This window comes from Hemicordylus capensis, chromosome 12 (genome assembly GCF_027244095.1).
Source record: "Hemicordylus capensis ecotype Gifberg chromosome 12, rHemCap1.1.pri, whole genome shotgun sequence".
Lineage (NCBI taxonomy): Eukaryota > Metazoa > Chordata > Lepidosauria > Squamata > Cordylidae > Hemicordylus > Hemicordylus capensis.
In genome coordinates this window covers 20,880,229-20,907,705 of record NC_069668.1, presented here as the reverse complement: position 1 = coordinate 20,907,705, position 27,477 = coordinate 20,880,229, and the positions used below count along the sequence as shown (strand labels likewise).

Sequence of the window (27,477 nt, the reverse complement as noted above, 5' to 3'; positions counted from 1 at the left end):
CTTGTGGGAGCAAGCATGAATTGTCCCCTTTGCTAAGCAAGGTCCACCCTGGTTTGCATTTGAATGGGAGACCACATGTGTGAGCACTGGAAGACATTCCCCTTAGGGGATAATGGGGCCCTCTTTAGGAAGAACACCTGCCTGCTTGCAGGCAGAAGGTCCCAAGTTCCCTCCCTGGCAGCATCTCCAAGATAGGGCTGAGAGAGACTCCTGCTTGTAACCTTGGAGAAGCCGCTGCCAATCTGGGTTGACCATACTGAGCTAGAGGGAACGAGGGTCAGACTCAGTATATGGCAGCTTCCTATGTAAGAGCCCATCCTTGCACATAGGGATACTTGTCATAACTGGGGGTTTCCCCAACTATTTAACTGTATGTTTTGAGGTGCCTCAGTCTGAAAGGTGCGATACAAATAAATCAAATAAGCAAGCGCCTCCTTCAGAGAACTCTCTTGCAGTTCCTGCTAGGCTCTGAAACCACACACACACACCCATCCACCAGCAAAGACTGTGCCCTTCAGGGGTACTTTAATGTACTTCATCCATCTGCATTAGAGAAACCCAAACTCCGATCTCAAAGAGAGCCCCAAAGCAATTATTCTTTTATTTCCTTAATGGGCAAGGGAAGAGAAAAACAACAACCTCAACATGCATACAGAAGAAGCTTTTGAACACAGATAAAAGAAAAGCCTTGGTTTAAAGACTCTGGCAGATCACTTCTGTGCAAAAAAGAAAAAGAAAAAAAGATTTTAACATGAGCATCATCCTGGCACAGTCAGCAGATGAAAGATTCTTCTTTCAGTCCGCTTCCGGGATAGATTCAAGGTGATGGTCTTGACCTTTAAAGCTCTACATGGCTTGGGGTCGGGGTACCTGTTGGACCGCATTCGCCCATATGAATCTACCAGGGCCCTCCGCTCATCATCTCAGGCCCTGCTCATGACCCCGCCACTAACAGAGATCCGGTTGGTGGGGACTAGAGACAGGGCCTTTTCAGTTCTGGCTCCTCGGCTTTGGAACGCCCTCCCTGAAGAGCTTTGCCATGTTCCCTCCCTCAGTCTTTTTTAAAAAACAACAACTAAACACACCCCTTTAAAAAGAGGCTTTTTAATGGCTCCATCTTTGGTTATATCTGGTGGGTTCTTAAGTTTTTATAATTCTCAATTGTTAGCTTTTAAAGTAACTTTTCATTTGAAACTTCAGTCTCATTGTGGTTTTAGCCTGGGCTTTTACCTTCTTTACTTAATTTGGTTAATTTTATTAGTTTTATTTTAGATTGTATATGTTATTGTTGTGAGCCGCCTTGAGCAGTAGTGTATTAGAGAAAAGGAAAGGTTGTGCCGTCAAGTCGATGTCAACTCCAGGCGCCCACAGAGCCCTGCGGTTGTCTTTGGTAGAATTAAGGAGGGGTTGACCATGGCCATTTCCCATGCAGTCTGAGATGATGCCTTTCAGCACCTTCCTATATCTCTGCTGCCTGATATAGGAGTTTCCTATATTCTGGGAAACACACCAGTGGAGATTTGAACCAACGGCCTCTTGCTATCTAGGCAGGATACTTCCCCGCTACACCATTAGTTGGTGTAAATAAATAAATTGGTGTACTGGAGGGGCGGGGTATAAATATTTCAAATAAATAAATAAATAAATATTCTGTGGGCATTTCACACACGGCAGCAGCAGAAGTCGATTTGGAACGATAGATATCTTGAACCCTGTTCTCATGACGTGTCCAGGACACGTGAATGTGGCGGCAGCCTAGAAGGCTGAACATAGGAAGCTGCCATATACTGAGTCAGACCCTTGTTCCATCTAGCTCAGTATTGTCTTCACAGACTGGCAGCAGCTTCTCCAAGGTGGCAGGCAGGAATCTCTCAGCCCTATCTTGGAGATGCTGCCAGGGAGGGAACTTGGAGCCTAGATGCTCTTCCCAGAGCGGCTCCATCCCCTGAGGGGAATCTCTTCCAGTGCTCACACTTTTAGTCTCCCATGCATATGCAATCAGGATGGACCCTGCTTAGCTAAAGAGACAAGTCATGCTTGCTACCCCAAGACCTGCTCTCCTCACCTAAACTATGTGGGTGCAGTTGAATGTTGGCATAATGGGAACATACGTAGCAGTCTCTCCTTGACATTGGGAACTCTGTGTCTCCAGGGTTCTAGATTGACCGGCCAGGAAAAGGATCTTGGAGTTGTGGTGGACAGCTTGCTGAAAATGTTGACCCCGTGGGTCGCAGCTGTAAAGGCGGCTAATTCCAAGCTAGGGATCATCAGGAAAGGGACTGTAAACAAAACTGCCAATAGAGTATTCCTTTCTATAAATCTATGGCACAGGGATACTGAGTTCCATTCTGGTGGATATTAAGGAGCATAGTAAGGAGGATATCCACCTTAAGGAGGATATTGTAGAGCTAGAAAAAATGCAGAAAAGGGCAACCAACATGATCAGGGGGTTGGAGCATGAATGAATATCTTTATCTTGCTGGTCAATGGACCGAATAAAGATGATTGATTGATTGAATATCTTTATTATGGCACTTGACCAGATTTCAACATTATAGTACAAAATTAACGTTCAATGCAGTTGGTACTGTCTGCCAAACATCACAGTTAGAAGAAGTTTATCCAAACCAAGGACACAGCCTTACCTGACCTACTGGGGAGCCTTCACCATTACTTGACGAATCTTATGTGCAATGGCACAGAATTTAGCAATGCAAAAAGTAACAAATATAGTCTTATATGCAGGTAGACTTTTGTCTTCCTTGGTCTTCCTTGTAAGTTCTCTAAAAGGGGTAAAATCCATTTGCTGCGTGGGGTGTTACAGAATTTGCCCTGAAGTAGAATTGTGAGCCAAACTTTCAACTTCATCTCATCCACAAGAACACTTGTGCACGCCATAATAGGGTATCTTTTTATATCTCCACTCCAACCAAGCTGATGGAAAAACATCGTAACGAGCTGAAGTAAAGGCTAACCTTTACTTGTCAGATTATAAAAATAGCTTGCATTGGGGTGACCCACCAGTTATTAATACAGTTAGGGAGTTTGCCTCTTTCTTCTTGTGCTCCAATATTTAGAATAGATGGTTCCAAGATTCTATTGGCTTGATCAAAGTCCACAGCAATGAAAGATTCAGAAGAGAGTCTGACCATTTGAAGTTTTCCCATTAACTTGGATAACCACTTAGAGTGGGTCTGATCCTCCAAAACTAGGGTAGCCAATCCACTTGGTTGAAATTTTAGCTTTAGCCAGTACTTAAAGACCGCCAAGCACACTCTGGTCTCCACCTTTATCAACCCCTGCCGCCAGCCTTAAGGGCCGAGCTGGATACGCCTCTTGGCATTTGAAGCACCGCTCTTAGGAATTTAGTCTGGACCAACCTCCGCAGGGGTGAATTTAGAATACGGGTCCAGTTGAGCTCCAAAAAGCAACTGGGCCATTGACTTGGCTTGGAACAGCTTAATAGCTGCTGGGAGAAATTGTCCCCCTTTAGAGCGACAGAACCTTGAAATTGCAGTAGAATTTCACTGCGCTGTTTGTGTAATATATTCTAAATGCGCTTTCCTCCCTCCCAGAAACATGGAACACCACCTCTAAGTACTTTAAACACAACCTGTTCGATCATATTATATTGCTACTAATTCTTCATCTGTGAGATTTGGGTCTCTTGCAAAGACCATTACTTTAGTTTTTTGGTAGTTAATAGCAAACAATCTTCTAAACGGAACTGGAAAAGTGCTTTCAGTGCTCTAATGCCAATGGGTGTCAAAGACAGAATCACTGCATCATCAGCCTAAAAAAGTATAGAAACCTGCCAATTTGCTCTCTTAGGAGGGTCTACCTAATAGTCTACCCTATTCAGGAATTTGACAAGCGAGTTAATATAAAAGTTGAATAACAAAGGGGCTAAAAGACATCCTTGCTTAACGCCAGTGCCTGTAGGAATTAAGTTAGATAAATCACCATTGGGATTATATCTTACTCGAAGACATGTACTGATGTATAATTTGTGAATCAGAAATAACCAACGTTTTCTTATATTCTTATGACACAATCCGAGTATGCAAACAGGCCTGTATACTATTCAGGGCAGGGGTTAATGGCCAAGCTGGGGTCTCTACTGCAGCAGGAGTCTGGATGCAGACCATGGACAGTTCCAATGGAGGCACAGCAGGGAAAGGGTTCAGGACCTTGGAGAGCTCCCAACAAGATAGCTGCTGGTACAACAGGGTAAGATGGATGTCGCTCCAGCGGATGCCTGGTACTGTCTGCTGGTTTACAGAAGTGCTGTTGGGCAGAGTGGATTGGCCCCACCTTCTCTGGGGAAGGCTCTGTGGCCTTGTCAACAAATGGACGGAGGTACCTTCCCCACACAATGCATCACCAGCTTGTGGAATTCCCTGCCACAAGATGTGGTGACAGCCAACAACCTGGATGGCTTAAAGAGGGGTTTGGATAACTTCATGGAGGAGAGGTCTATCAATGGCTACTAGTCAGAGGGCTATAGTTCACCTCCAGCCTTAGAGGCAGGATGCCTCTGAATCCCAGTTGCAGGGCAGTAACAGCAGGAGAGAGGGCAAGCCCTTAACTCCTGCCTGTGGGCTTCCCAGAGGCATCTGGTGGGCCCCTGTGTGAAACAGAATGCTGGACTAGATGGGCCTCCTTGGGCCTGATCCAGCAGGGCTGTTCCTTTGTTCTGATTTTGTCAATGCTAGATCTTGGGGGCCTCAGCTCGGATGGGCAGGTCCTCAGGGGACTCCTCCAAGTCAGAGGATGAAGGCTGGGCCATGCCCTTGGGTCATAGTAGGGATCCTGGCTCTGGGCCCCCGGTATGGGGGGGGGTCCTAGCTGCATGGGGTTGCCTGGAGTCTGAGAGGATCGTAATGTCTTCCAACTCTATTGCATCCCAGCAGACAGAAACCCAAGGGCCAGGTGCATGAGTCAAGGCTGACAGGTGGTTGGAATCTAGAGTAGAGGGGCATAATAAATAAATAAATAAATAATAATAATAATAGAGTCAAGGAGAATCTGTTAGCCCCTTTTCCCAGAGACAGGTGGGAAGCCAAGCCCAGAGACGCTCTTATAGAGAGCCAGCCTGCTTGGCTGTCATTCCAACCCATCAGTTCTAGTCCTACCTTCAGGACCAGCTGAGAACAAGTCCGCTTTCTCTTCTGTGTGCCAGCCCTAGAATGCTGCTTACTCTGTGAACTGTCCGCAGGTACGAGAGGACGTTGGCATCACCTCAAGGCATGAACCACGTCATAGGAACACGGGACGCTGCCCACCGAGTCTGACCCTTGGTCCTCCCAGCTCAGTATTGTCCACACCGACTGGCAGCAGCTTCTCAAGGTTCCAGGCAGGAGTCTCTCTCAGCCCTCTCTTGGAGACGCTTCCAGGGAAATGAGCCTGGGGGGCATTCTGCATGAAAGGCAGATGCTCTTCCACTGAGTCACGGCCCCACCCCCAAGAGATCTATGCACACGTACCGCCACCAATAAAACTGGGTGAGGAGGAAAGGGGGAAACGGAGCGATGGGTAGAAGCCAACCAGATAATTAAAATTAGATTTTTAAAAAACCCAAACAAACCGTGATATAGGAAGGCCTTTCTTTGCCTGGTTCCTCCCAGTGGGAAGACGTCAAGGCAGACATGTGGTCTAAATTAAGACGGCAAAGAGTCAGTCATAACATCTGAACTTCCTGAGTAGTTTTCTGATTGTGCCATGAGGGCTCTCAGGAATGATTTATTTTCTTTGCAGCCGCCTGTTTTCCATTACCGCAGTCCCTCTGCCTACTGCCACAGCAAATGGCCTATTTCTTCTTGGGTTATTCTTCGCTTCCCGAGGCTTACCAGCGGAAAACTTTTTATCAATGATAGTCGATCAGAAGCAGATACATTGGGGGTGGGGGCTCGCTTTAAAACAGTAGCCTCCCACTCATGAAACTCACTGGGTGACTCGGGGCCAGTCACTTCTCTCTCAGCCGAACCTACCTCACAGGGTTGTTGTGGTGATAAATATAACCATGTATACTGCTCTGGGTTCCTCGGCGGAAGAGCAGGATATTTGAATAAAAATAAACACTACTCTAGGCTCGGTGCTGGCCAGCCCACTTGCTAGGCCTAGGCAGTTGCCCAAGGAACCAGTTCTTGGGGGGCACTGCTGCTCCGTGGGTTGAAATCAAGTAGAAGGCAGTCCCTTAGGCTCACCAGGAGCATCTATAGCTCCGTGGTAGAGCATCTGCCTTGCATGCAGGGAGTGCCAGGTTCACTCCTTGGCAGCATCACCAGGTAGGGCTGGGGAAGAGAGCTGGTCTGGTGGCAGCAAGCATGGATGGCCCCCTTTGCTAAGCAGGGTCTGCTCTGGTTTGCATTTGAATGGGAGTCTACATCTGTGAGCACTGGAAGATATTCCCCTTAGGGGCTGCTCTGGGGAAAAAAACATCTGAATGCTTGCATGAAGAAGGTCCCAAGTTCCCTCCCTGGCGGCATCTCCAAGAGAGGGCTGAGAGAGACTCCTGCCTGCATCCTTGGAGAAGCCGCTGCCAGTCTGGGTAGACAATCCTGAGCGAGATGGTCCAAGGGTCTGGTTTGGTATGAGGCAGCTTTCTAGGTCTGCTAGGCATTTAACTTGGGTTGCATTTTGATGGGAATACGAGCCCTTCCATTGTCGCCTCCTCTCGGGAAGCGAATTCCCTTCCTCCGGAGGCCCCTGGGATGACCCAAACCCCTGGTTTGGAGAGCATGACTTGTCCCCTAAATCTGGTTGCATATGAAAGGGAGACTAGAACTGGGAGCACGGGAAGATATTTCCCTTAGGGGATAATGGGGCCGCTCTAGGACGAGCAGAAGGTCTCAAGTTCCCTCTCTGGCTTCTCCAAGATAGGGCTGAGATTCCTGCCTGCAACCTTGAAGAAGCCGCTGCCAGTCTGTGAATACAATACTGAGCTAGATGGACCAATGGTCTGACTCAGTATAGGGCAGCTTCCTATGTTCCCCGGAGGAAGCACATCCACAGGTGGGAGGAGACAGCGACAGACCAACGCACTTCCATGCCCTTTAAAAACACTGAGGGCCATTTTTCCCTGTCACAGGAACTCCCAGATGTTGTCGACTACAACTCCCATCACCTCCCACCAACGGGGACAAGCTGGACAAATCATCCGACTGCATAGCCGTACTTGCTTGATGAAAACATACCCTCTCTCGGGGGAAACATGAGAGAGAGAGAGAGAGAGAGAAAGAGACAGAGAGAGCAGGGAATGCTATCTCCCTGCCCCACACATGTGGAATTGAATTTGGCCATGGCCTTTCCAGTCAGCTCTCGGGTGAGCCCAACGCCCAGCGGCAGCAGCCGAGGCTGAAAGAAATTTGCTGAGCTGGATGGCATGAAGTCACCCCAGAGCCACGCCAACTATCAAGGGAGTTGCTGTGTTGATCCCTTCTCAGAGCGCAGAACAATTGACAGCACAGCCGCACGTCGGCCAGTCACGTCCTAATAACTGGGCATGCTGAGGGGCCCGTTTTCTGAGCAGAAATGCTCTGGGATCCTTGGAGGAAGAGCGGGATATAAATGCAAACAAATGAATAACTATTTACCCCAAAGGGAGAGGACTCTGAATTTGATGATTGCCTTCCACCACAATTCCTAGCATCAAAGAACTTGGAGATACCCTAGTCAAATACTGTATTTCAAAGAAGAGGACTTCCAGATAGTCTTAAGGTCAGCACCACCCTTTAAAAAAATTCAACATGGGCAGCATCCCGCCATATTGTCTGAGCAGTAAGGACTACTGAAGAGATCAGACTCACAAGGACGCGGTCTCCGAGACGGAAGTCTTTATCCCCTTTCTTCACCGACCCACTGTCGGAGAGGTTTGACCCGGATTCGTTCCCCGTCTTCATGGCGCTATTGAGGACGCTCTCCCGCAGCGGGATGACGCGGGCGGAGAGAGGCGGCGTGGAGGTCCCGGAGTGAAGAGACAAGTTCTGGGCTGTCAGGGACTCCACGGAGTGGGCATCGCTCCCAGAGCCCTCCGCCGTGGGCTGGCGGGTGAGCTTGGAGGGCCGCGTGAAAATCCCCTGCAGCGGCTGGCACTCGAAGTAGCGCACCCCGCCCACCGAGCCATCGTTCTTCCCAACTGGGTCGTCCAGCACAACTCCGGCCCACTGCCCGGGGGCAAACTGGGTCTCTCCAAGATACTGGATCATGCCGGGCTTCACTCCGTTCACCCAGACGCGTTCGCCCACCACGAAGTCCCCGAGGAAGTCATCGCCGACTTCGGCAAGCTTTGACCCCGGCGGCTTCTCGGAGGCACCTGTCGAGGCGGGGCCCTGTTTGTGCGAAGGTGACCCTGCAGGATGCAAAAAGGAAACGTGGTTGTCGGAACGGGAGACAACAAGCAAGATGACCCGAAACGTATAATGAACACTGGGCCGTTCCTGCCGTGAGGCAGGTTGAACCAGAATGCTTCCGACAGCAGATTGGAGGATACTGGTCACGCTCGTGTGCTTACTCACTTGTAAGCGAACTTGCTTCCTCTCTTTACATGGGTCTAGAGCAGGGCTGCTCAACTTCGGCCCTCCTGCAGATGTTGGCCTACAGTTCCCACAATCCCTGGCTATTGGTCACAGTGACTGAGGATGATGATGATGATGATGATGATGATGATGATTTTCACATTTATATCCCGCTCTTCCTCCAAGAAGCCCAGAGCGGTGTACTACATACTTGAGTTTCTCTTCCACAACAACCCTGTGAAGTAGGTGAGGCTGAGAGAGATGTGACTGGCCCAGAGTCACCCAGCTAGTTTCATGGCTGAATGGGGATTTGAACTCGGGTCTCCCCGGTCCTAGTCCAGCACTCTAACCACTATACCACGCTGGCTCTTATGGGAGTTGTAGTTCAAAAACAGCTGGGGGGCCTAAGTTGAGCAGGCCTGGTCTAGAGAGAGAACCAAATTGAAAACCCTCCATTTCAGATTTGCCTCCCTGAGTAGATATGGAGGAGGGGGGTAACTTACTACAAGAACAGGGGCACCATTAGGCACGGACCTGTGGGGCCCAGGTCTTTGTGTCCACTCCTCTAAAGGGCCCCATGATTTCCCCATGTATCCTCCTCCTGTAAGGCAAATATTATTACCCCCATATTGCAGATAAGCAGTAGCAATTGTCTAACGCAGGAGTTCCCAGGTTGGGAATTACAGTTCCCATCATCCGCAGCAACAATTTTGTGTGGCTGGGGGCGCTGGGAGTTGCAGTTCAGCAACATCTGAACAAGAGTTCAGTTCAGCAATATCCCAACACCAGGTTGGGAACCCCTGGTCTAAGGCCACCTGACAGGTTCAGGGCAGAAGCAGAATTGAAACCAGATTCCAAGCCAGCATGGCGTAGTGGTTAGAGTGTTGTTGGACTAGGACCGTCAAGACCCAAGTTCAAATCCCTGCTCAGCCATGAAACTCACTGGGTGACTCTGGGCCAGTCACTTCTCTCTCAGGCTAACCTCCCTCGCGGGGCCGTTGTGAAGATAAACAGAACCCCAAAGCCCTGGGCAACTTGGATGTGCACAGCTTTGCAAACTTTCTTCAGATCAAATCAAATCCATTGATTACCGTCAATGGCCAGCTTAGTAGAGAATATCATGTTCAAAACAGAAATATGGTTCCAGGAGGTAATACACATAGGACAAAACTACCAAAAGCTTACCCATTGTAATTATTTATCAGGTGTGTCCATAACTGACCCCATTCGTGAGTTATAGGCAGCAGCACAGAACTTAGCAACTTTAGAGTTGGCTAAGTAGGTCTCTGTCATTTCCTCCATCTGTAAAGATGTTTAAACAGGCCTGACAGGTCCCCTCTCAAACTCCAAAAAAAGAGGGTTTCCTGGCTCAAATGCCGACAGCTACGCTGGGAGATGAAAAGCAAAAGGGTGTTCTTCTCTGCGCCCTGAATGAAGCTTCTCCTATCAGTCGAAACAAAATTGACCTTTTCAAGTGACTGGTTTGCCACCGACAGCCTCGGGCCAAACGCTGATCAAGCGCTAGAGGAAAAATACCTTCGCCATCCCAAGAGTGGAAAAGAACAGCAGCCAGAACACAGCACTGCTGTTCGCCCCGGGTTCCCGACAGGCTGCCAAATCAAGCGCTTAATGTTGTTAGGCCTGAAAGATGGCTGTGTTACTATGGTTTTCTGGGAGATGGGGAGGGGGGAACAAAGAATACACACACACACACACACACACACACACACACACACACACACACACCAAAACAAATTTCAGACTTTTCTCAACACCCCTGGGAAAGGCTCAGGGGTGGGAGAAGGATATGAAGTTGGAGAAAGGGTGGAAACCTCCTGCTAACTTGGCAAAGAGGCATCTTGTTAACATGGTGATTCTCTTTATTGAGCAAGGGGAGAGTAACTGGCCCTATCCGTCCCCAGCACAGCATCCCTCCAGTGACTGTTGCTGGTTTCTACCTCGCGTTCCTTTTTAGGTTGTGAGACCTTTGGAGACCTTTGTGAGACCTTTATTTATTTATTATTTCTCTGTGTAAACCGCTCGGAGTCATTTTTGGAAGGGCGGTATAGAAATCGAATAAATAAATAATAATAGGACCCAAAGGTTGTCAAACTTGATTTTTTCAAAAGGAAAGACTAAAGTTTGCTCCAATGTCCCATTCCACCCTATCCCCCAAATAAATTGGATAAGGGAAATCTGGGTGGTTTTAATACGTACTAGCAAGACGACCACCTTATGTCCAGTGGAGTGTGTGTCTGTGTGTGCATCTATATCAGGCTTGGATACCATCCTCTTCAACGTTTCGCCCATGGAAATATGGCAAATAATGGAGAAACATAGGGAGGAGTGGAGCCCTCAGGAGCTTTGAACCCTTTCGCTCAAGGATGGCTACACCCCTGGGCGGTATCCTTAGACAGGGTGCGGGGCCTGGGGAAGATCAGCTAGTGTGGGGCCCCCTTCCGGTTAATTTTAATGGCAGCAACAAGAGCAGGGCCTCGGGGGCGGCCCAGCTTGCCCTGCCTTAAGGACAGCCCTGAATGCCGAAGCCAGCCACAGCCAGCCAGCCAAGGTGGGAGACGGGAACTTTCTGCATGGGTGAAAGGGCGAGGGAGAGCCGAACCCAGGCTCCACCTGGGATGTTCCCAATCCCTGCCCAAACGACCCGCCACGCCCATTCGCACAAGCTGTGTGGCATTCTTGCCAGGGGATACAACAGCACAGCTGAAAGGGGCACTTTTGTGAGTAAGATAACCAGGTTTTTGTTGTTGTTGTTCTGTTTTCTTTAAATCACATTTACAAGTTACAGCAAAATTGCCGTACGAAGGGTTGGCGGGGAAGAGAGAAAGGCGGAGATCAAGGAGGCGCACGTCTATCAGCCTGAAAGCCTGGCTGCTCTCCTGAAGAACAAAATAGATGTTTGCAGCGCCTGAGAGACATCCCCAGCCATTAAGTGTGCTTTGCGGGACTCGCCTCCTGGCTTCGTTGAACACCAGAACACAATGAAGCGCTCTTTCTACCATCTGGAGATCAAGGAGGAGGACCCGGGATGGCAGGAATGGTCTCCTTTTGAGCGGAAGGATTCTTCCCAGTCTGCGCTAGAGATGGGCAGCAGCTCCGCATATCAAAGCGCTGGATTAATCTGCGGGATTCTCTGCCACATGATAGGGCGAGCATCGCCAGCTTGGGTGGCTTTAAGCGGGGCTTGAAGGACAGGTCTATGGGGCTAACAATCCAGTGGGGTGGGTTTTTTTTGCTATTTCTAGGGCTCAGCGGTCATTTTTTCTATTTCCCATTGGTTTTAATGCCTCGCCTACCATGAATGCAGCAACCATGAGGTTTTCCTGGAACGAAACCCTCGCAGTTGGCGAGAGATGACTGTAGTTCCCTGCTTGGATTCCCTGAAGAAAATTAGGGGACCAGGTTTGTGAAACTAAACAGACCTTTAAGAATTTTTTTTAAGCAGCTCCTTCAGTATATATTGTGTGAGAGAATTGCCATGAAGAGCACTGTTACGAAGAATGCTTTGCTGCTTGCCTTAAAAAAAAAAAGCACACACACACCCCAATAAATGGATTTTGCGTTGCTTCTGGAAGATACTTTGGGTGCATTCTGGGTTTAACAACAACAACAAAAAGTCTGCATGCCAGGTTGAGTTTGCTGATGGTTCGGGGAAAGCACAAGAGACCCAGCGCGTATTCAGCAGTTGGCAGGCATCCATTTACACAGAGAGGAAGCAGACAGTGAAAGAAACTGTCTTAAAAAACAACAACCCAACAACCCAGAAAAGAAAAAGAAAAAAATGGACCAGAAACTTCAAAGAGCCACTGTATGTTAAAAAACCAATAAATGCACTAATTGTGCCAGATACATTTCACGCCCTGGGAATCAACAGTCTTCATTGTACCAAGAATCTTGCTGCTATTTTAAAGGGGGGTGGGTGAGCAGAATAAGATAATTTTAAAAGTAAAGCTTCTCTCCGGTTAGAACATTCTAAGATACCAGCAAAACTAGGGTAGGCTTTAGATTTAGTGCGGTAGAACAAAGCTTCAAAAGGAGCATTCTCTAGGAAACATATACCCCCAAACCTTCTAAAGTGATCTAGGGGGAGGAGACGGCCAGCCAGCCAAATCCCATTAATGGGTCTGTATTTTCCCACACAGCAGGCTTTACCGTGATTCTTTACTGTGAGTTCGGAGTTCCCCCACAAGAAAGATGCACCAAGTGGATTTTATTGACTTTTATTTATTGCGGAGGAGATGTGAGCTAAAAGCCCAGTGTGAAAAACGCCCAGGCAGATCTTTGGTTACGGGTCTCGCCTTCAAGGGCAGGGCATGTGCTTTGCATGCAGCAGGCCCAGGGTTCGAATCCTGGCATCTCCAATTAAAGGATAACAATCATGCCCACCCATATTTCAGCAATGAAAAAGTGGGGCATAGCTGTGGCTGTGTGGTCAAGCAACCTAAGACCAGTGTTCCCTTGCTACAGAGATTCCCAGAGGTTGTTGACTACAACTCCTAGCATCCCCAGCTGCAATGGCCTTTGGCTGGGGATTATGGGAGCTGTAGTCCACAACATCGGGGAAATCCCTTTTACAGCAATCACTGCCTAGGAGGCAGGATGACATTGCCTAGGGGCGTGGTTAAGCAAACCGGGAAGTGGGGCTTACTGTGTCTGGGGGCGTCACCAAATAACCTGGGAGGCGGGGCTACAATGTGCAGGGGCATGGCCAAAGAACCTGGGAAGTGGGGCTTACAATGCGTTGGGCAGGTGTGGCTACCATTTTTGACAACAAGCATGCCACAAATTAAAAACAAGTAATAAAGTGCACACAGAGCACGTGATTTCAGTGGATCGTGATCTCTCAGGGACCGATGCCAGAAAACAGGGCATGTCCCTGGTCAATTCTAACCATTAGAGCCTCTGAAGAATCAGAATTGCAATACTTAGAGCCAGTGTCCACGAGAACAGGGATTCCCAGATGCTGTTGACTACAACTCCCATCATCCCCAGCCGAAGGCCATTGCAGCGGGGGATGCTGGCTGTTGTAGTCAACGACCTCTGGGACTCCCTGTTACAGGGGACACCACTTACAATGGTACTGAGCAAAAAGGCCCACAGCTCTGACTCTGTGTCCATCAAATGCTGAGACCAGCTAGATGTATCCCTGAGTACTGTGTACATCCAGGAGACAAGTACTGCTGTGATCCGCCTACAGTTTCCCTTGATAAGCAAAAACTACCAATTCACCTCCTCTTGGTACAAGAGCCGGACTTCCTTTTAAGCACACGGCGCTGGCAGATTTCCCACCCTCCCAGAGGGCTCTCCAGAGACCCCCCTGCTTACCTTCCTTCGTAGCAGTGGTGGTCACTGCTGCAGCAGCCGTTCCCCCACTGGGACGTCCTATGGGACTGGAGTGCTTGCCCGCCCTCCCGGGGATTTTGAGTCCGCTCGGCTTCAGCATGATGGCCCCGTCTGTGACTGAACCCACAGGATGCCTTTCGCCCTCCTAGGAGTCAATGGGGGTCACTGCATCAGGCGTCCAGGAGGTGGGCCTCTTCGTCCATCTTCAGAGGCCTGAAATGGGAAACAAGACACCCAACAGAAAAGGTCAACAAGGCCAGCGACGGAAAACGAGGCGAAAGTCGGAAATGAGGCAAAAGTTGGAAAACGAGGCAAAAGTCGGAAAACGAGGCGAAAGTCGGAAAATGAGGTGAAAGTCAGAAAACGAGGCGAAAGTCGGAAAATGAGGTGAAAGTCACACTCTTGCCGCCAGAGGCTGATGGGGCCAAGGCGAGCGTAGCAACAAGGCAGATCTGGATTTCTTGGTCAACCGTGGCGTGATTGGCAGCCCGTGTTTCTGCCTCCCAACAGTTTGGACTGCCTAAGACAGACTCTCCTTGAATGTGGAGGTTCCAATCCGTACACTCATGGCTAACAAGAGCATCAGTAGATTGGCCAGGACAGCACAGGTAGTTGATATGTTTATGTGATAATTGCAGCAAGTATTAACAAATATTTTGTGGCTGTGTTTTGAAAAATGGTGTTTAAGACTATATATATATATTTATTTAAAAACACAATAACATAAATTAAGGAAGAAGAGGAGGAGGAGGAGCAGGGGGAGCAGCAAGAGGAGAAGAGGAGCAGCGGCAGGAGGAGAAGAAATAAGAGGGGGAGGAGAGCAGGGGGAGGAAGAGGAAAAGATGAGGAGGAGCAGCAGCAGAAAGAGGAGAAGAGGAGGAGAAGGAGAAATGGATGAGGAAGAGGAGGAAAGGAAGAGGAGGAAGAAGGGCTAGCAATCCCACTGGTGCGGAAAGCTGGTCTTTTGGTAGTGAGTGTGAACTGCCACTTTGCTAAGCAGGGTCTGCCCTGGTTTGCATTTGGATGGGCGACTACATGCGAGCGCTGTAAGATACTCCCTCTTCGAGCAGGGGTGTCTAACCGCAACCCTCCAGCTGTTGCCGGCCTACAACTCCCATCACCCCCCCAGTCACAGTGGCCAGTAGCCAGAGACGACGGCAGCCGTAAGCCAAAAACGGCCAGCAGGCCACAGTTGGTCGGGCACCCTGACTTCAGGGGGATGGGGCTGTGGCTCAGCGGAAAAGCACCCAGGGAGGGCTAGGAGGGACTCCTGCCTGAACCCCCAGAGAGCTGCTGCCAGCTAGTGTGGACAATGCTGAGCCCGATGGACCAGCAGCCGGACTCCTAGGGCCCTATCGAAGGCTGCTTCATTGGCTCCGAAGACCTCCCGCCCCCAAAGGAAACTCAGCTCCTCCGTCGGCCCGGCTTCCCCACTATCCGCCGCACTGGGATCGGTGCCAAGGGGCCTCCCTTGTGCTCGCTGAAATCCTCGACTCATGCCTTAACGACTTCCTGTCTTGACGACTGCCATCCATGCTTTTATGAATTGGTGTGCAATTGAAATGAATGGGAAAGAGAGGGTTAGGGGAACTGTGGTTGTAAAAAGCAAAGAAGCAAAAAAGCAAAGAAGCAAAGAAAAAGCACCCCCCCAAAAAAAGGCCCCAAATCACCTGGAATCCCTTAAAATCACCAACAATAAGCAAAAGGAGTGAGCAAACGTACAGATGATGCAATAGTAATCCTGCTCAGTACGAGAAGAACTGCAGGTTCAGACATATGGTGTATGAGTGAGCAAACTGCACCTCTGGAACATTTTGAAACACCTCCCTCAAATCGCTCGAAGGCACTTTTGTACCTCCCAGGAACACTCACAGTCACTTTACATTGCAAGGAGTTGGCAGGGTCAGCAAGAGGAATGAACAGATTGAACCTCTGAACCCCGCCCCCCCAATGCAAAAAAACCCCCAACAAAAAACCCCACCCCAAATCACTAAAAAAAATCTTGCCAAACCACGAATCTTTGGATCGCAGTTGCCAAGACCGGTCACAATTTCCCCGAGTCGCGGATACTGAAAACCGCCATTGGAAGAACTGCAGCTGGCGAGGGATAACTGTACCGACTTTGTGATATACCCCTATTAACCAAGATTTAACCAGTCCATTGATAAAAGGTTTTTTTTGGGGGGGGGGGTTTGCTCAGGCCCGAGGGAAACCATTCTTTCCTAAGAACGGCCTAGCAACCGTTCAGTAGGAACAAACTAGTGGGAACTTTGGAGCCAGCCAAGGCAATGTCACAGACTGCGGTGAGGAGACAGCAATCCCTGGCCATTTGCCAACGGTACATGTTTCTACTCGGCTCAAGGAAGCAGAGACGCAGAAGCCAGAAACTGGAACGCCGCACAGAAGATGGTTCCTCCCCACAGTAACTGCCGGCCAGCCAGCTTACCCAACGGAAGGATTCAAAAGGCGTGTGCGCGTTTCTCGGCGCCTCCAGATCCGAATTGGCCCCCAATTCCTGCCTCGTCAGTTCTGTGCAACCCGCGGCATGAATCACTGCATATCCTTTCAGTGGGTTGCAGAAAGTGCAGAGCTTTTCTCTCTCTCTCTCTCTCTCTCTCTGCTCTCTCTCTCCTTCTCTCGCTTTTTTTAAACAGGAAGTGGGAAAGCCAAAATGATGGCAAAGTAACTGCAGATGGGCTCCAGGCCTGGAGTGGAATCTGGGTTTTCGACACATTTCGCACGGAGGAAAAGGAGAAGGCTCCCCTCAAAAGGTTGCAAATGTAGGACTCCGGCAACGACGGATATTTACGGATGGCTTTTCGACAGACGTTCCCGAAGCAGTTCACGTAGGAAAAAATAAATAATGCATGAGAGACTTCAAAGGCCAAGTAGAAGACAGATCATCCTGGAGAGAATCTATCTATGTGGTCGCTAAGAGTCAACACCAACTTGAAGGCACTTAATCAGTCATCAGTCAATCAAGATGGTTCTCTGCCCCAAAGGGTATGCAGTCTGAAAACCAGACGTCTTCAGTAGGAAGGATGCTGGGCTGGGTTGAATAGGGACAGTGCCCCCCTCTGATAAATAGAAGAGCCCCCCCTTGAAAAGGTGCCACTTGGCCCAGTTAGCCAGGGGGTTTCCCCAAACGGTGTGCCACAAAAATGCCTGGAGAGGACTCCCTGTCCTAAAAGAGCTCACAGTCTAAAATGAAACACGAGGAAGACCTCAGCATCAGACACTGGAGGGATATTGTGCTGAGCCGGATAGAGATAGTCGCTCTCCCCCTGCTAAAATTAGAGAGCCGCCATTTTGAAAAGGTGCTCACTCTGGGCCCAGACGGCTCACTATGAGAGAGCCGCCATGTTGAGAAGGTGTCTACTTTTGGCCCATTCAAAACCAGCATGGTATAGTGGTTAGAGTGCTGGACTAGGACCGGAGAGACCCGAGTTCAAATCCCCACTCAGCCACGAGACTTGCTAGGTGACTCTGGGCCAGTCACTTCTCTCTCAGCCTAACCTACTTCACAGGGTTGTTGTGAGGAGAAACTTAAGTATGTAGTACACTACTCTGGGCTCCTTGGAGGAAGAGCGGGATATAAATGCAAAATAATATAATAATAACTTGAAAGGCTGTGGCAGAAGAGGACCAAAATAATCCCAGTACTAATTGGCACCCTAGGTGCAATTCCAAAAGACCTTGAAGAGCACCTCAACACCATCCATCGGGGCCACAGAAATCACCATCAGCCAGTTACAAAAAGCAGCTTTACTGGGAAGAGCCTATATTCTGCGACGATATCTATAATAACAAGAAGAACAATATTGATAATAAAATTTAGCCATCCCAGGTCCTTGGGAATGACTCGTTGTCTGGATAAAACAAACCGGTCAATAACACCTGTCTGACTGTGTAAACAAGAAATAATAACCAGTCAGCTACATGTGTGAGAGAGAGAGCCGCCATTTTGAAAAGGTGTCCACTTTGGGCCCAGTCAGCTCAATCGGAGAGAACGGCCATTTCGAAAGGTCCCCACTCAGCAGGGGCCCCTTAACGAGGCCGACCTTTGCCTGAAGGTCAGGGCTCATTTATTATTTATGAAACAACTGTCCACCGGACGTTTCTCCACAGAAAATTCCCACTGTGGCGCCCATGCCAAAAGCCAAGACGAGAGGATTCCCTGCCCCAAAGAGGCTCCCAGTCTAAAAAGAAACGTGAGGGAGACCCCAGCAATGGCCAATACGAGGGATGCTGGGCTGAAGAGAGACGTTCTCCCCCTTCTAAATATGAGCGAGAGTGCCGCCATTTTGGGAAGGCACCCACTCTGGGCCTAGCGAGAAGGTCCCACTTAACGAGGCTGGGCAACGGAAGGGAGAGACCATTTTCTATTTATGAAGCACCTATCCAACTTGCTTTTCCACAAACAAGTTCCTGCCGCCGTTTCCAGAGCAAAAGCAAGGAGAAGATGGTCTTCCAAGAGGATTCCCTGCCCCAAAGAGGCTCCCAATCCAGGTGAGGATCCAGAATCCAAAATTGTTTTGGAAATTGGATGAATGACAAAACCCGTGTGTGTGTGTGCACACACACACACAGCAGGTACCATCTTGAAAAACAAAAACTCAACGCAGCTAGCGTTTGCACCCAAAGACCGGACATATAAATACGACTTTTTAAAAACCGTTAAGGGGCAAAAGTTGGAGAAAGTCTTTCACCACAAAATTAATTGACGGAGTTGGATAGGAACACAGGAAGCTGCCATACTGAGTCAGGCCATTGGTCCGTCTAGTACAGGATTCTCTGCACTGACTGGCAGCGGCTTCTCTAAAGTTCCAGGCAGGCATCTTCCCCAGCCGGGCCAGGAGATGCTGCCAGGGAGGGAACCTGGGGCCTTCTGCACGCAAAGCAGATGCTCTGCTACTGAACTACAGCCCCAGCCCTTAAGGACCTCATCCCCTTATCTTACAGCAGGCAGTGCTCATATGTAGTCACCCATCCAAAAGCAAACCAGGGCAAACTCTGCTTAGCAAAGTCCAGCTCTCCACCCCTAAAAAAGCAACCCCTCTCTTGGAATATAGGAAGCTGCTTTATTGCAAGCCAGAGCATTGGTCGGTCTAGCTCAGAATTGTCTACACTGGCTGGCAGCAGCTCTTCAAGGTTTCAGGCAGGTGTCTCTCCCAGCCCTGTCTTGGAGATGCTGCCAGGGATTGAACCTGGGACCTTCTGCATGCAAAGCAGATACTCTCCCACTGAGCTACGGCCCCATCTCCTAAGGGGAATATTTTACAGCAGACAGCTCTCCTATATAGTCACCCATATAAATGCAAACCAAGGCAAACCCTGCTTAGCAAAGGGGACAATTCATGTTCACTACAAGACCAGCTTTCCCTGCTTATGCAATGAGGGCGGTAGCCACTAGCTTAGGCTTTAAAGGGGGATCAGATAAATCCATGGAGAAGTCTGTCAATGGTCATAAGCCATAATGGCTATGGCAAACCTCCATGATCAGGAGCAGTATACCTCTGGACGCCAGTTGCTGGGGTGGAACAGCAGGGAGGGCTAGTGCTTTCTTGCCCAACATTTGGTATCTGGTTGGTCCTTTTGGACACCAGGATTAAACCTTTGGGCCCTATCCAGCAGGGCCCTTTACTTGGTAACACTGTCTGGAATTCTCCAGACCTGACAACATTGTGAGTCAATTCCCTGCATTTTTTGTGTTTATTTTGACCCTTGATAAACAGAAGCATCTTTTGCTTTCATTCCCTGGACGATGTTATCCACTGATGAAAGCACAACGTCTTCGCTTTCAAAGGAGGCCTCATTATGCCAAGTGGAAGGCAGAGAAAAACCAACAGAGAGGAGGGGACGCGCTCGGAGATGCAGAACGGGCTTGACGTCTTCAAAGAAACGCTGATTCCCTTTGTTGTTGTGTAACTACCTTTTAAAAAATGTTTCCTAGCAGAAGCCATTTCTCAGCTGCATCCAGAGGCAGCGTGGGGTAGTGGTTAAAGTTCTGCACTTAACTGCAGCTTCTCCAATCCGTGTGTGGTGGAAAAAGGAACCGACAGGCAGAATTCAACAGGTGAAGCGTTCATCTTCCGTCCAGCAAAGCTTTACTTGTTTAGCATTTGCAGGGCTGGCAGAAATTTGAAACCACAGGCATTTAAAAGAGAAGGGTGTCCCACATGGAATATCCAGATTTAAATCTGGATATGTCAAGGTTATACTACTTCACACTGCAGGTAGGGGCGGACAGGGCAGAAGACAAAGGAATTCCCTGCATATAGAAAGTTAGGAGAGCTGGTATTGGGGCAGCCGGCATGAATTGCCCCCTTTGCTAAGCAGGGTCTGCCCTGGTTTGCATTTGAATGGGAGGCCACATGTGTGAGCACTGGAAGATATTCCCCTTTGGGGATGAGGCCACTCTGGAAAGAGTGCCTGCCTGCTTGGATGCAGAAGGTTTCTGGTTCCCTCCCTGGCATCTCCAGATAGTGCTGGGAGAGAGACTCCTGCCTGCCACCTTGGAGAAGCCGCTGCCAGTCTGTGCAGACAAGACAGAGCTGGATGGACCAAGGGTCAGACTCCGTATACGGCAGCTTCATATATTCCAAAAATATATCAATAAAATTGATTGGTGGGAGATTCAGAAGTCCTCCACACAAATTATTATGGATGTGAGTGAGAACTGCCCCCTTCCTGTCCTGCTTGCGGGCTCCCTGGGGCCATCTGGTTGGCCACTGTGGGGAAACCGGATGCTGCATAAATCAACATTGGGCCTGATCCGGCAGGCCTCCTTTTATGAAATTAGGAGAATGCAGGAGGGGGATTATGGGTGCAATATATGCCTTTCAAAAGCAAGCTCCTAGGTAGCAAGCATGACCTGCCCCTTAGCTAAGCAGGGTGTGCCCTGCTTTGCATTTGAATGGGAGACTAGAAGTGTGAGCACTGGAAGAGATTCCCCTGAGGGGATGATGGAGCCGCTCTGGGAAGAGCATCTAGGTTCCAAGTTCCCTCCCTGGCAGCATCTCCAAAACAGGGCTGAGAGAGAGACTCCTGCCTGCAACCTTGGAGAAGCCGCTGCCGGTCTGGGTAGACAATCTTGAGCTAGATGGACCAAGGGTCTGGCTCAGTCTAGGGTAGCTTCCTCTGTTCCTATAGAGCCTGCATGCACACACACACACACGCGCGCGCACACACCATATTCCATTAAAGTTATATTCTGCAGTGTACAGAATATAATTTTAACTGAAGTGTGTGTGTGGGGGGAGACCAAAGTCATCATGGGCGGCTGACACAGGTTGAGCCCCCCCAGGATAACCCCTCAAATGGCTCCTGAGCGTGCGTATCAGCCAGGCGAGTGGTAGGTGCAGATTCCGTGCGGGGCTGACAGCAGCCTGGAGTGGCCGTGGGAGTGTGATGGAGTTTCAAAAGGGACGCTTTTCTTCCTCACCACCACACTTGTGCATGCTGTATAGGAACATAGGACGCTGCCATATACTGAGTCAGACCCTTGGTCCATCCAGCTCAGTATTGTCTTCACAGACTGGCAACGGCTTCTCCAAGGTTGCAGGCAGGAATCTCTCTCAGCCCTCTCTTGGAGATGCTGCCTGGGATTGAACTGGAGACCTTCTGCATGCAAAGCAGATGCTCTGCCACTGAGCAATGGCCTCATCCCCTGGGTGGAATATCTTACAGCAGACAGCGTTCACATGTAGTCACCCACTCAAATGCAAACCAAGGCAGACCCTGCTTAGCAAAGGGACAATTTGTGCTTGCTACCACTGAGCTACGGCCCCATCCCCTAAGGAAGATTTTGCATCATGTCCTAAAGATCTAGGAACAGAGGAAGCTGCCATATACAGAGTCAGGCCCTGGTCCATCTAGCTCAGTATTGTCTTCACAGACTGGCAGCGGCTTCTCCAAGGTGGCAGGCAGTGGGCAGCTATTCATGGCAGCAGCAGTGACCGTCCCTCACTCGCATCCCCCCAAATTGGCACCCTCAGTGACTACCTATGTCCATCCAGTGGACCGGCCAGACCTGCACTAGGGTGGCCATATGTCCCCATTTATAAAAGACAGTCCTATTTGGCCGTGGGCGGGGGGCGGGCCATGTCCTAAAAAAAAATCATCTCCTCTTTTGTGACATCATTTTGGCCACCCTATTGACCATCAAGTCAGGGAATACATTTGTCTTTCTTTTCTTCTTGAGATGGTGGGTGGGGGAACAAAAGGATAAGACATTTTATACTGGGATGCCTGTTTTATTTTTAATGTTGACTCTGAGAAAGACCTTAACATATGTAAATGTTATGCAAATTAACACCCATCTTTTGTCCTCTTTTTTTGGTGCCGAATGTCTGATAAGTCCTCTTTTTTGGCAATGTGGGCCTGGCCACCTCTATTATATATTTTGAAGACTTTGTGCAAAATAAAGTCATAGTTTGCGATTATTTACGACACCCACGTTTTACATAAACAAGGTAAAGAAGGTAAAGGTTGTGCCATCAAGTTGGTGTCGACTCCTGGCGACCACAGAGCCATGTGGTTTTCTTAGCAGAATACAGGAGGGGTTGGCCATTGCCATCTCCCGCCTAGTATGAGATGATGCCTTTCAGCACCTTCCTTCCTATATTGCTGCTGCCCGAGATAGGAGTTTCCTATATTCTGGGAAACACCCCCCCTTGGGATTTGAACCAACAGCCTCTTGCTCTCTAGGCAGGTTGCTTCCCTGCTGCACCATTAGATGTCTCTTTGCATAAACAAACCTGCTGCTTAAATTAGCTGAGGGTACTAGTTTTTACACCGAAATATGCTGGATCAAAGATTGATTTTTTTGTTTTTTGCAATTTGTATTATTCTGCATGATCATCATCCTAATGCAACTGATTTTAATAATCAGTCATATTTTGATGATGATTATAATAACCATACGAAAGGAATAAATCATATTTTAATAAGTATATTGTTCTCAGATTTTTAACACTCAATAATCAGATCAATAATTCCAAAAGACATCCGTGCCAAAGAGAAGCAGAAGATCTTTCTCAGATTCAAATTTACCATGCACAGTAATTATTCAACAAAATGAATACTGTCTGAAGCTGAAATCCTACAAGTCTCAAACTGTTATTTGACATCCCTTTGACATCTCTCAGTGAGAGAGCAAATTAATTAAAAAATATTTGACATAGATTTACTTCCTTGAACCTTTCTAGCAATGAGTGGGATCCACACAAAATAACTTTGCTGGCCTCTCCTAGGCCTCTCACAGTGTTATGATATCCCCACTTCCGTGTCATCAGAAGCCACAGGGCTGGACATTTTAATGGGACCCCTTAACATCTGAGGATTTTCCTAGCGGCCGTCGCTGGTTTCTGGCCCACAAAAATCGCTAACAAATTTCCAGCTTTAATTAGAGAGCACAAATTCTTGTTTCCCTTCCCTGAAGTGTACAAGCCGAAGGACAGGGATTTGTTGAAAGAAGGAGGTCAACCGAAGACAGAAGTTGTAACCAACCCAACCCGCTCTGATAATTGGGCTGGTAGCACTGATGGGGCCTTATTTCAGGGGTGCTGGGACAGGTTTTGACCTGACACAAGTTCGTGGGCAGAAGATGAACATGTCTACCCCATGAACATCAAACTGGGATGGGCGTCACAACAATCTAAAGGGGTATGGACAGAACTGCATACAGCATTGTCCTGAGCAACTCAGAGGAAGGACAGGATAGAACACACACACACACACACACACACACACACACACACACACACACACCCCAGTTACAGGAGGACCCCAACTTACAAAAGGTCGTGTTCCAAAAGTTCATTTTAAGGTCGGATGTCATGACTTGGAACTATGGGAGGAGAGCTGGTCTTGTGGCAGCAAGCATGAATTCCTCCGTTGCTAAGCAAGGTCAGCCCTGGTTTGCATTTGAATGGGAGACAATATGTGAGCACTGTCCGATATTCCCCTTAGGGGATGGGGCCGCTCTGGGAAGAGCATCTAGGTTCCAGGTTCCCTCCCTGGCAGCATCTCCAAGAGAGGGCTGGGAGAGACTCCTGCCTGCGACCTTGGAGAAGCCGCTGCCAGTCTGGGTAGACAATACTGAGCTAGATAGACCAAGGGTCTGATTTGGTATTTATTTATCAATCATATTTTTAATACTGCCTGATAGGTAAATCTCTAGGCGGGGTACAAATCCCAACATTAAAATCACAGGTTAAAATACATAAAACATGATAAAAACCAAATAAAACAAAATTAAACATTATTAAAATTATAATTAAAAGCTTGTGAGAACAGGAAAGTCTTGTGGGTCTCCCTGAAAACAAACAGAGAAGGAGATGCTCTAATTTCAGCAGGGAGCATATTCCAAAGCCCTGGGGCAGCCACAGAGAAAGCCCGGTCCTGAGTTGCCACCAGATGAGCCGGTGGCAACCGTAACTGGACCTCTCCAGAAGACTGTAAAAGGCGGGAAGGTTCATGACAAAAGAGGCACACTCTTAAATAACCTGGCCCCAAGCTGTAGGTATATGGCAGCTTCCTACATTCCTATGATCTACAGAGAAACAAGAGCCATATCTGAAATCCCGAAGAACTGCTCTAGCTCAGTGGTATAGCACCTGTTTGCAGAAGATCCCACATTCAATCCTTGGCTTCTCTCCGCTCCTGCCAGAAACCCCAGAGAGCTGCTGCCAGCCAGTGCAGACAATCCTAGGCTGCTGCCAGTCAGTGCAGATAATCCTAGATGGACCAAGGCAGAAGGCAGCTTCCTATGCTCCTAAACGGGAACAGTTGGAGCATAAGCAATGAAACTTTTGCCTCTCCTAACTTGGCAGGAACCAGACCCACCTGTGGGTGAGTAGAAGCAAATCTGGCTTGTGGTACCTCCGGCCAAGATACACTGCAGTGCGACATCAGGAGCCCTACTTTACTGGGAAGGGATCCAGGATCTACTCAAAGAAGAAATGTCCCTTCCAACAAGCTCTTCTTACAAGGAATCTCTGTACGCTTCCCATGCTGCACTGGGCCTTTTCAGGAATCTCTCCCATTGCCCTGATGCGACCGACTGGCTTGATATTGTCTACAATGACAGGAAGAGGCTTAAGATCATAGGAACCGAGGAAGCTGCCATATACTGAGTCAGACACTTGGTCCATCTGGCTCAGTATTGTGTACCCAGACTGGCAGCGGCTTCTCCAAGGTTGCAGGCCAGAATCCCTCTCAGCCCTATCTTGGAGATGCTGCCAGAGAGGGAACTTCGAACCTTCTGCATGTAATGAGGCAGCCCCATCCCCTAAGGGGGATATCTTACGGTGCTCACATGTTGTCTCCCATCCAAATGCAAACCAAAGACCACCCTGCTTAGTAAGGGGGCAATTCATGCTCGCTATCGCAAGAGCAGCTCTCTTCCTGTGCTTCCAACACCGGGACGTGGCTGGTAACAGAACATGGACCCTCCCTGGCAGCATCTCCAAGAGAGGGCTGAGAGAGATTCCTGCCTGCAACCTTGGAGAAGCCACTGCCAGTCTGGGTAGACGATACTGAGCTAGATGGACCAAGGGTCTGACTCTGTATATGGCAGCTTCCTATGTTCCTATAGAAGCGCTACCGCTAGAGGCGAGATTCGGACATAGGACTTCCTAGTCCAAAGCCGACGCAGATGTGAACGCAGTGAAGCATTTTTCACCTTGTGGGCCTAAGGACAATATATCCATGTGTCAGATGGACACATGCATTAATTTATTCCTCTAATTAATTCTGTAGGTCACTGAAGGAACTCTCGCCTCCTTGTCTAGACAAGCGACCTGTTTCCCCGCACGCTGAGAAGCCAAAAGTGCTGTACCCCATCGGTGATATATTGCATGCACTTGGCAGCTTTGACAGGGGGGAAAAAGAATCAGGACATCACCGATTTCTAAATTGCTTCGCCTGGTTTGTGAAGGATTCGCCCAATCATTTGCTAACGTCTCCATTACCAAGTGGACCTTTCCCAGCTTCGGTTTCACTCCCACTAGGATTAAGGTCAGGTTGATACCTACAGACGACTTGGCAAGAAAGCAGGTCATAATGATGGGGCTCTTTAACTCAGTTGCAGCCAGGGGGTGATATCATGTGCCTGTGTAGACCAGTGGTTGCGAAGCAGGGTTCCGAGGTTGTTGAACTACAACTCCCATCATCCCCAGCCACAGTGGGCAATAGCCGGGGATGATGGGCATTGTAGGCCAGCCTCTGCCGGAGGGGGAGACGCTCAGCAGCCCTGCCTTTGAGAATTCCAGCATCACAACCCCCATCATATCCGGCAATTGGCCGGCCTGGCTCAGGATCATGGGAGTTGTAGTCCAACAACCTAAGGAGAGGAGAGCTGGTCTTGTGGTAGCAAGCATGACTTGTCCCCATAGCTAAGCAGGGTCTGCCCTGGTCCCATCTGAATGGGAGACTTGATGTGTGAGTACTGCAAGATCTTCCCCTCAGGGGATGGAGCCTCTCTGGGAAGAGCATCTAGGTTCCAGGTTCCCTCCCTGGCAGCATCTTCAAGAGAGGGCTGGGAGAGATTCCTGCCTGCAACCTGGGAGAAGCCGCTGCCAGTCTGTGAAGACAATCCTGAGCTAGGTGGACCAAGGGTCTGACTCAGCATATGCCAGCTTCCTGTGTTCCTAACCTCTGGAGGGCCGAAGTTGTGCCTGCCTGCCTGCCTTGGATTCTGCTCTGGGACCCATGAGAAGGCCTCCACCCTACTATATTGGTGCAACAGTGATGATTGCCCATGCTGACGGGAAGGCAGACCATTTCGTGGGACAGACATTCTGTGGCAGCCTCCTTGCAGAATCCAGTCAGGCTTCGCGGCCACCAACGCATTCGGACACAAGCGACAGAACAATGGGGCCCATGCCAGGCCGGCCCCATCCCCCTTCCACGCCACGTCCATCTGGCTTTGTTTAGAGAAAGGCCTCCCACCCAGAACGGCCAAGAGAGCGTCCCAGAGGCCAGCAAAGAGAGAGAGGCACAGAACCAAATAAATAAAAACCAGAAGACAGCAACGGAGCAAGACGCCCACCAGAAACCAGTGTCCCCTCGAACAGGGATTCCCAGATGTTGTAGACTACAACTCCCAGCATCCCCAGCTGCAACAGCCTTTGGCTGGCGATTATGGGGATTGTAGTCATAGATTCCCAGATGATTATGTTAGAGGGAACACTGCCAGGAACCTATGACCCTCCAACCTCTTAGGAATTGAGGAAGCTGCCTCCGACCGAGTCAGACCCTTGGTCCGTCTAGCTCAGTTTTGTCAACACTGACTGGCAGCGTCTCTCCAAGGTTCCAGGCAGGAGTCTCTCCCAGCCCTACCAGAAGATGCTGCCAGGGAGTGAACCTGGGACCTTTTGCAGACAAAGCAAATGCTCTACCACCAAGCCAATGGTTCCAAATCCCATAATTTACTTCCCATCCCGATCAGATTAAGCAGCTTTAGACTGACATTCCACTGTTCTTTACGCGTGCCCCAAGAACTGGTACCCTAGACCAGGGTTTCTTAACCTTGGGCCCCCAGATGTTGTTGGACTACAACTCCCAAAATCCTCAGCTGCGATGGCTTTTGCTTGGG

General features: G+C 49.2%; 1 protein-coding gene across 4 annotated transcripts in view; it reads right to left on the bottom strand.

Moving 5' to 3' along the window:
* CLIP2 (CAP-Gly domain containing linker protein 2) overlaps positions 1-27,477 on the bottom strand; it is a 63,277-nt gene that overhangs the window by 29,296 nt on the left and 6,504 nt on the right. For 3 of the 4 annotated variants that reach the window (XR_008311830.1, XM_053275217.1, XM_053275220.1), the window contains exons 2-3: positions 13,860-14,090; positions 7,809-8,350 (exon numbers count right to left, since the gene is read on the bottom strand). Coding sequence is in view for 3 of the 4 variants with exons in the window: in XM_053275217.1 (XP_053131192.1) it covers positions 7,809-8,350; positions 13,860-13,977 (660 nt within the window). In the remaining variant the exon portion in view is untranslated. Of the gene's footprint in view, positions 1-7,808; positions 8,351-13,859; positions 14,091-16,323; positions 16,345-27,477 lie in introns of those variants that run through there. The other variant, XM_053275218.1, reaches the window with a different exon arrangement.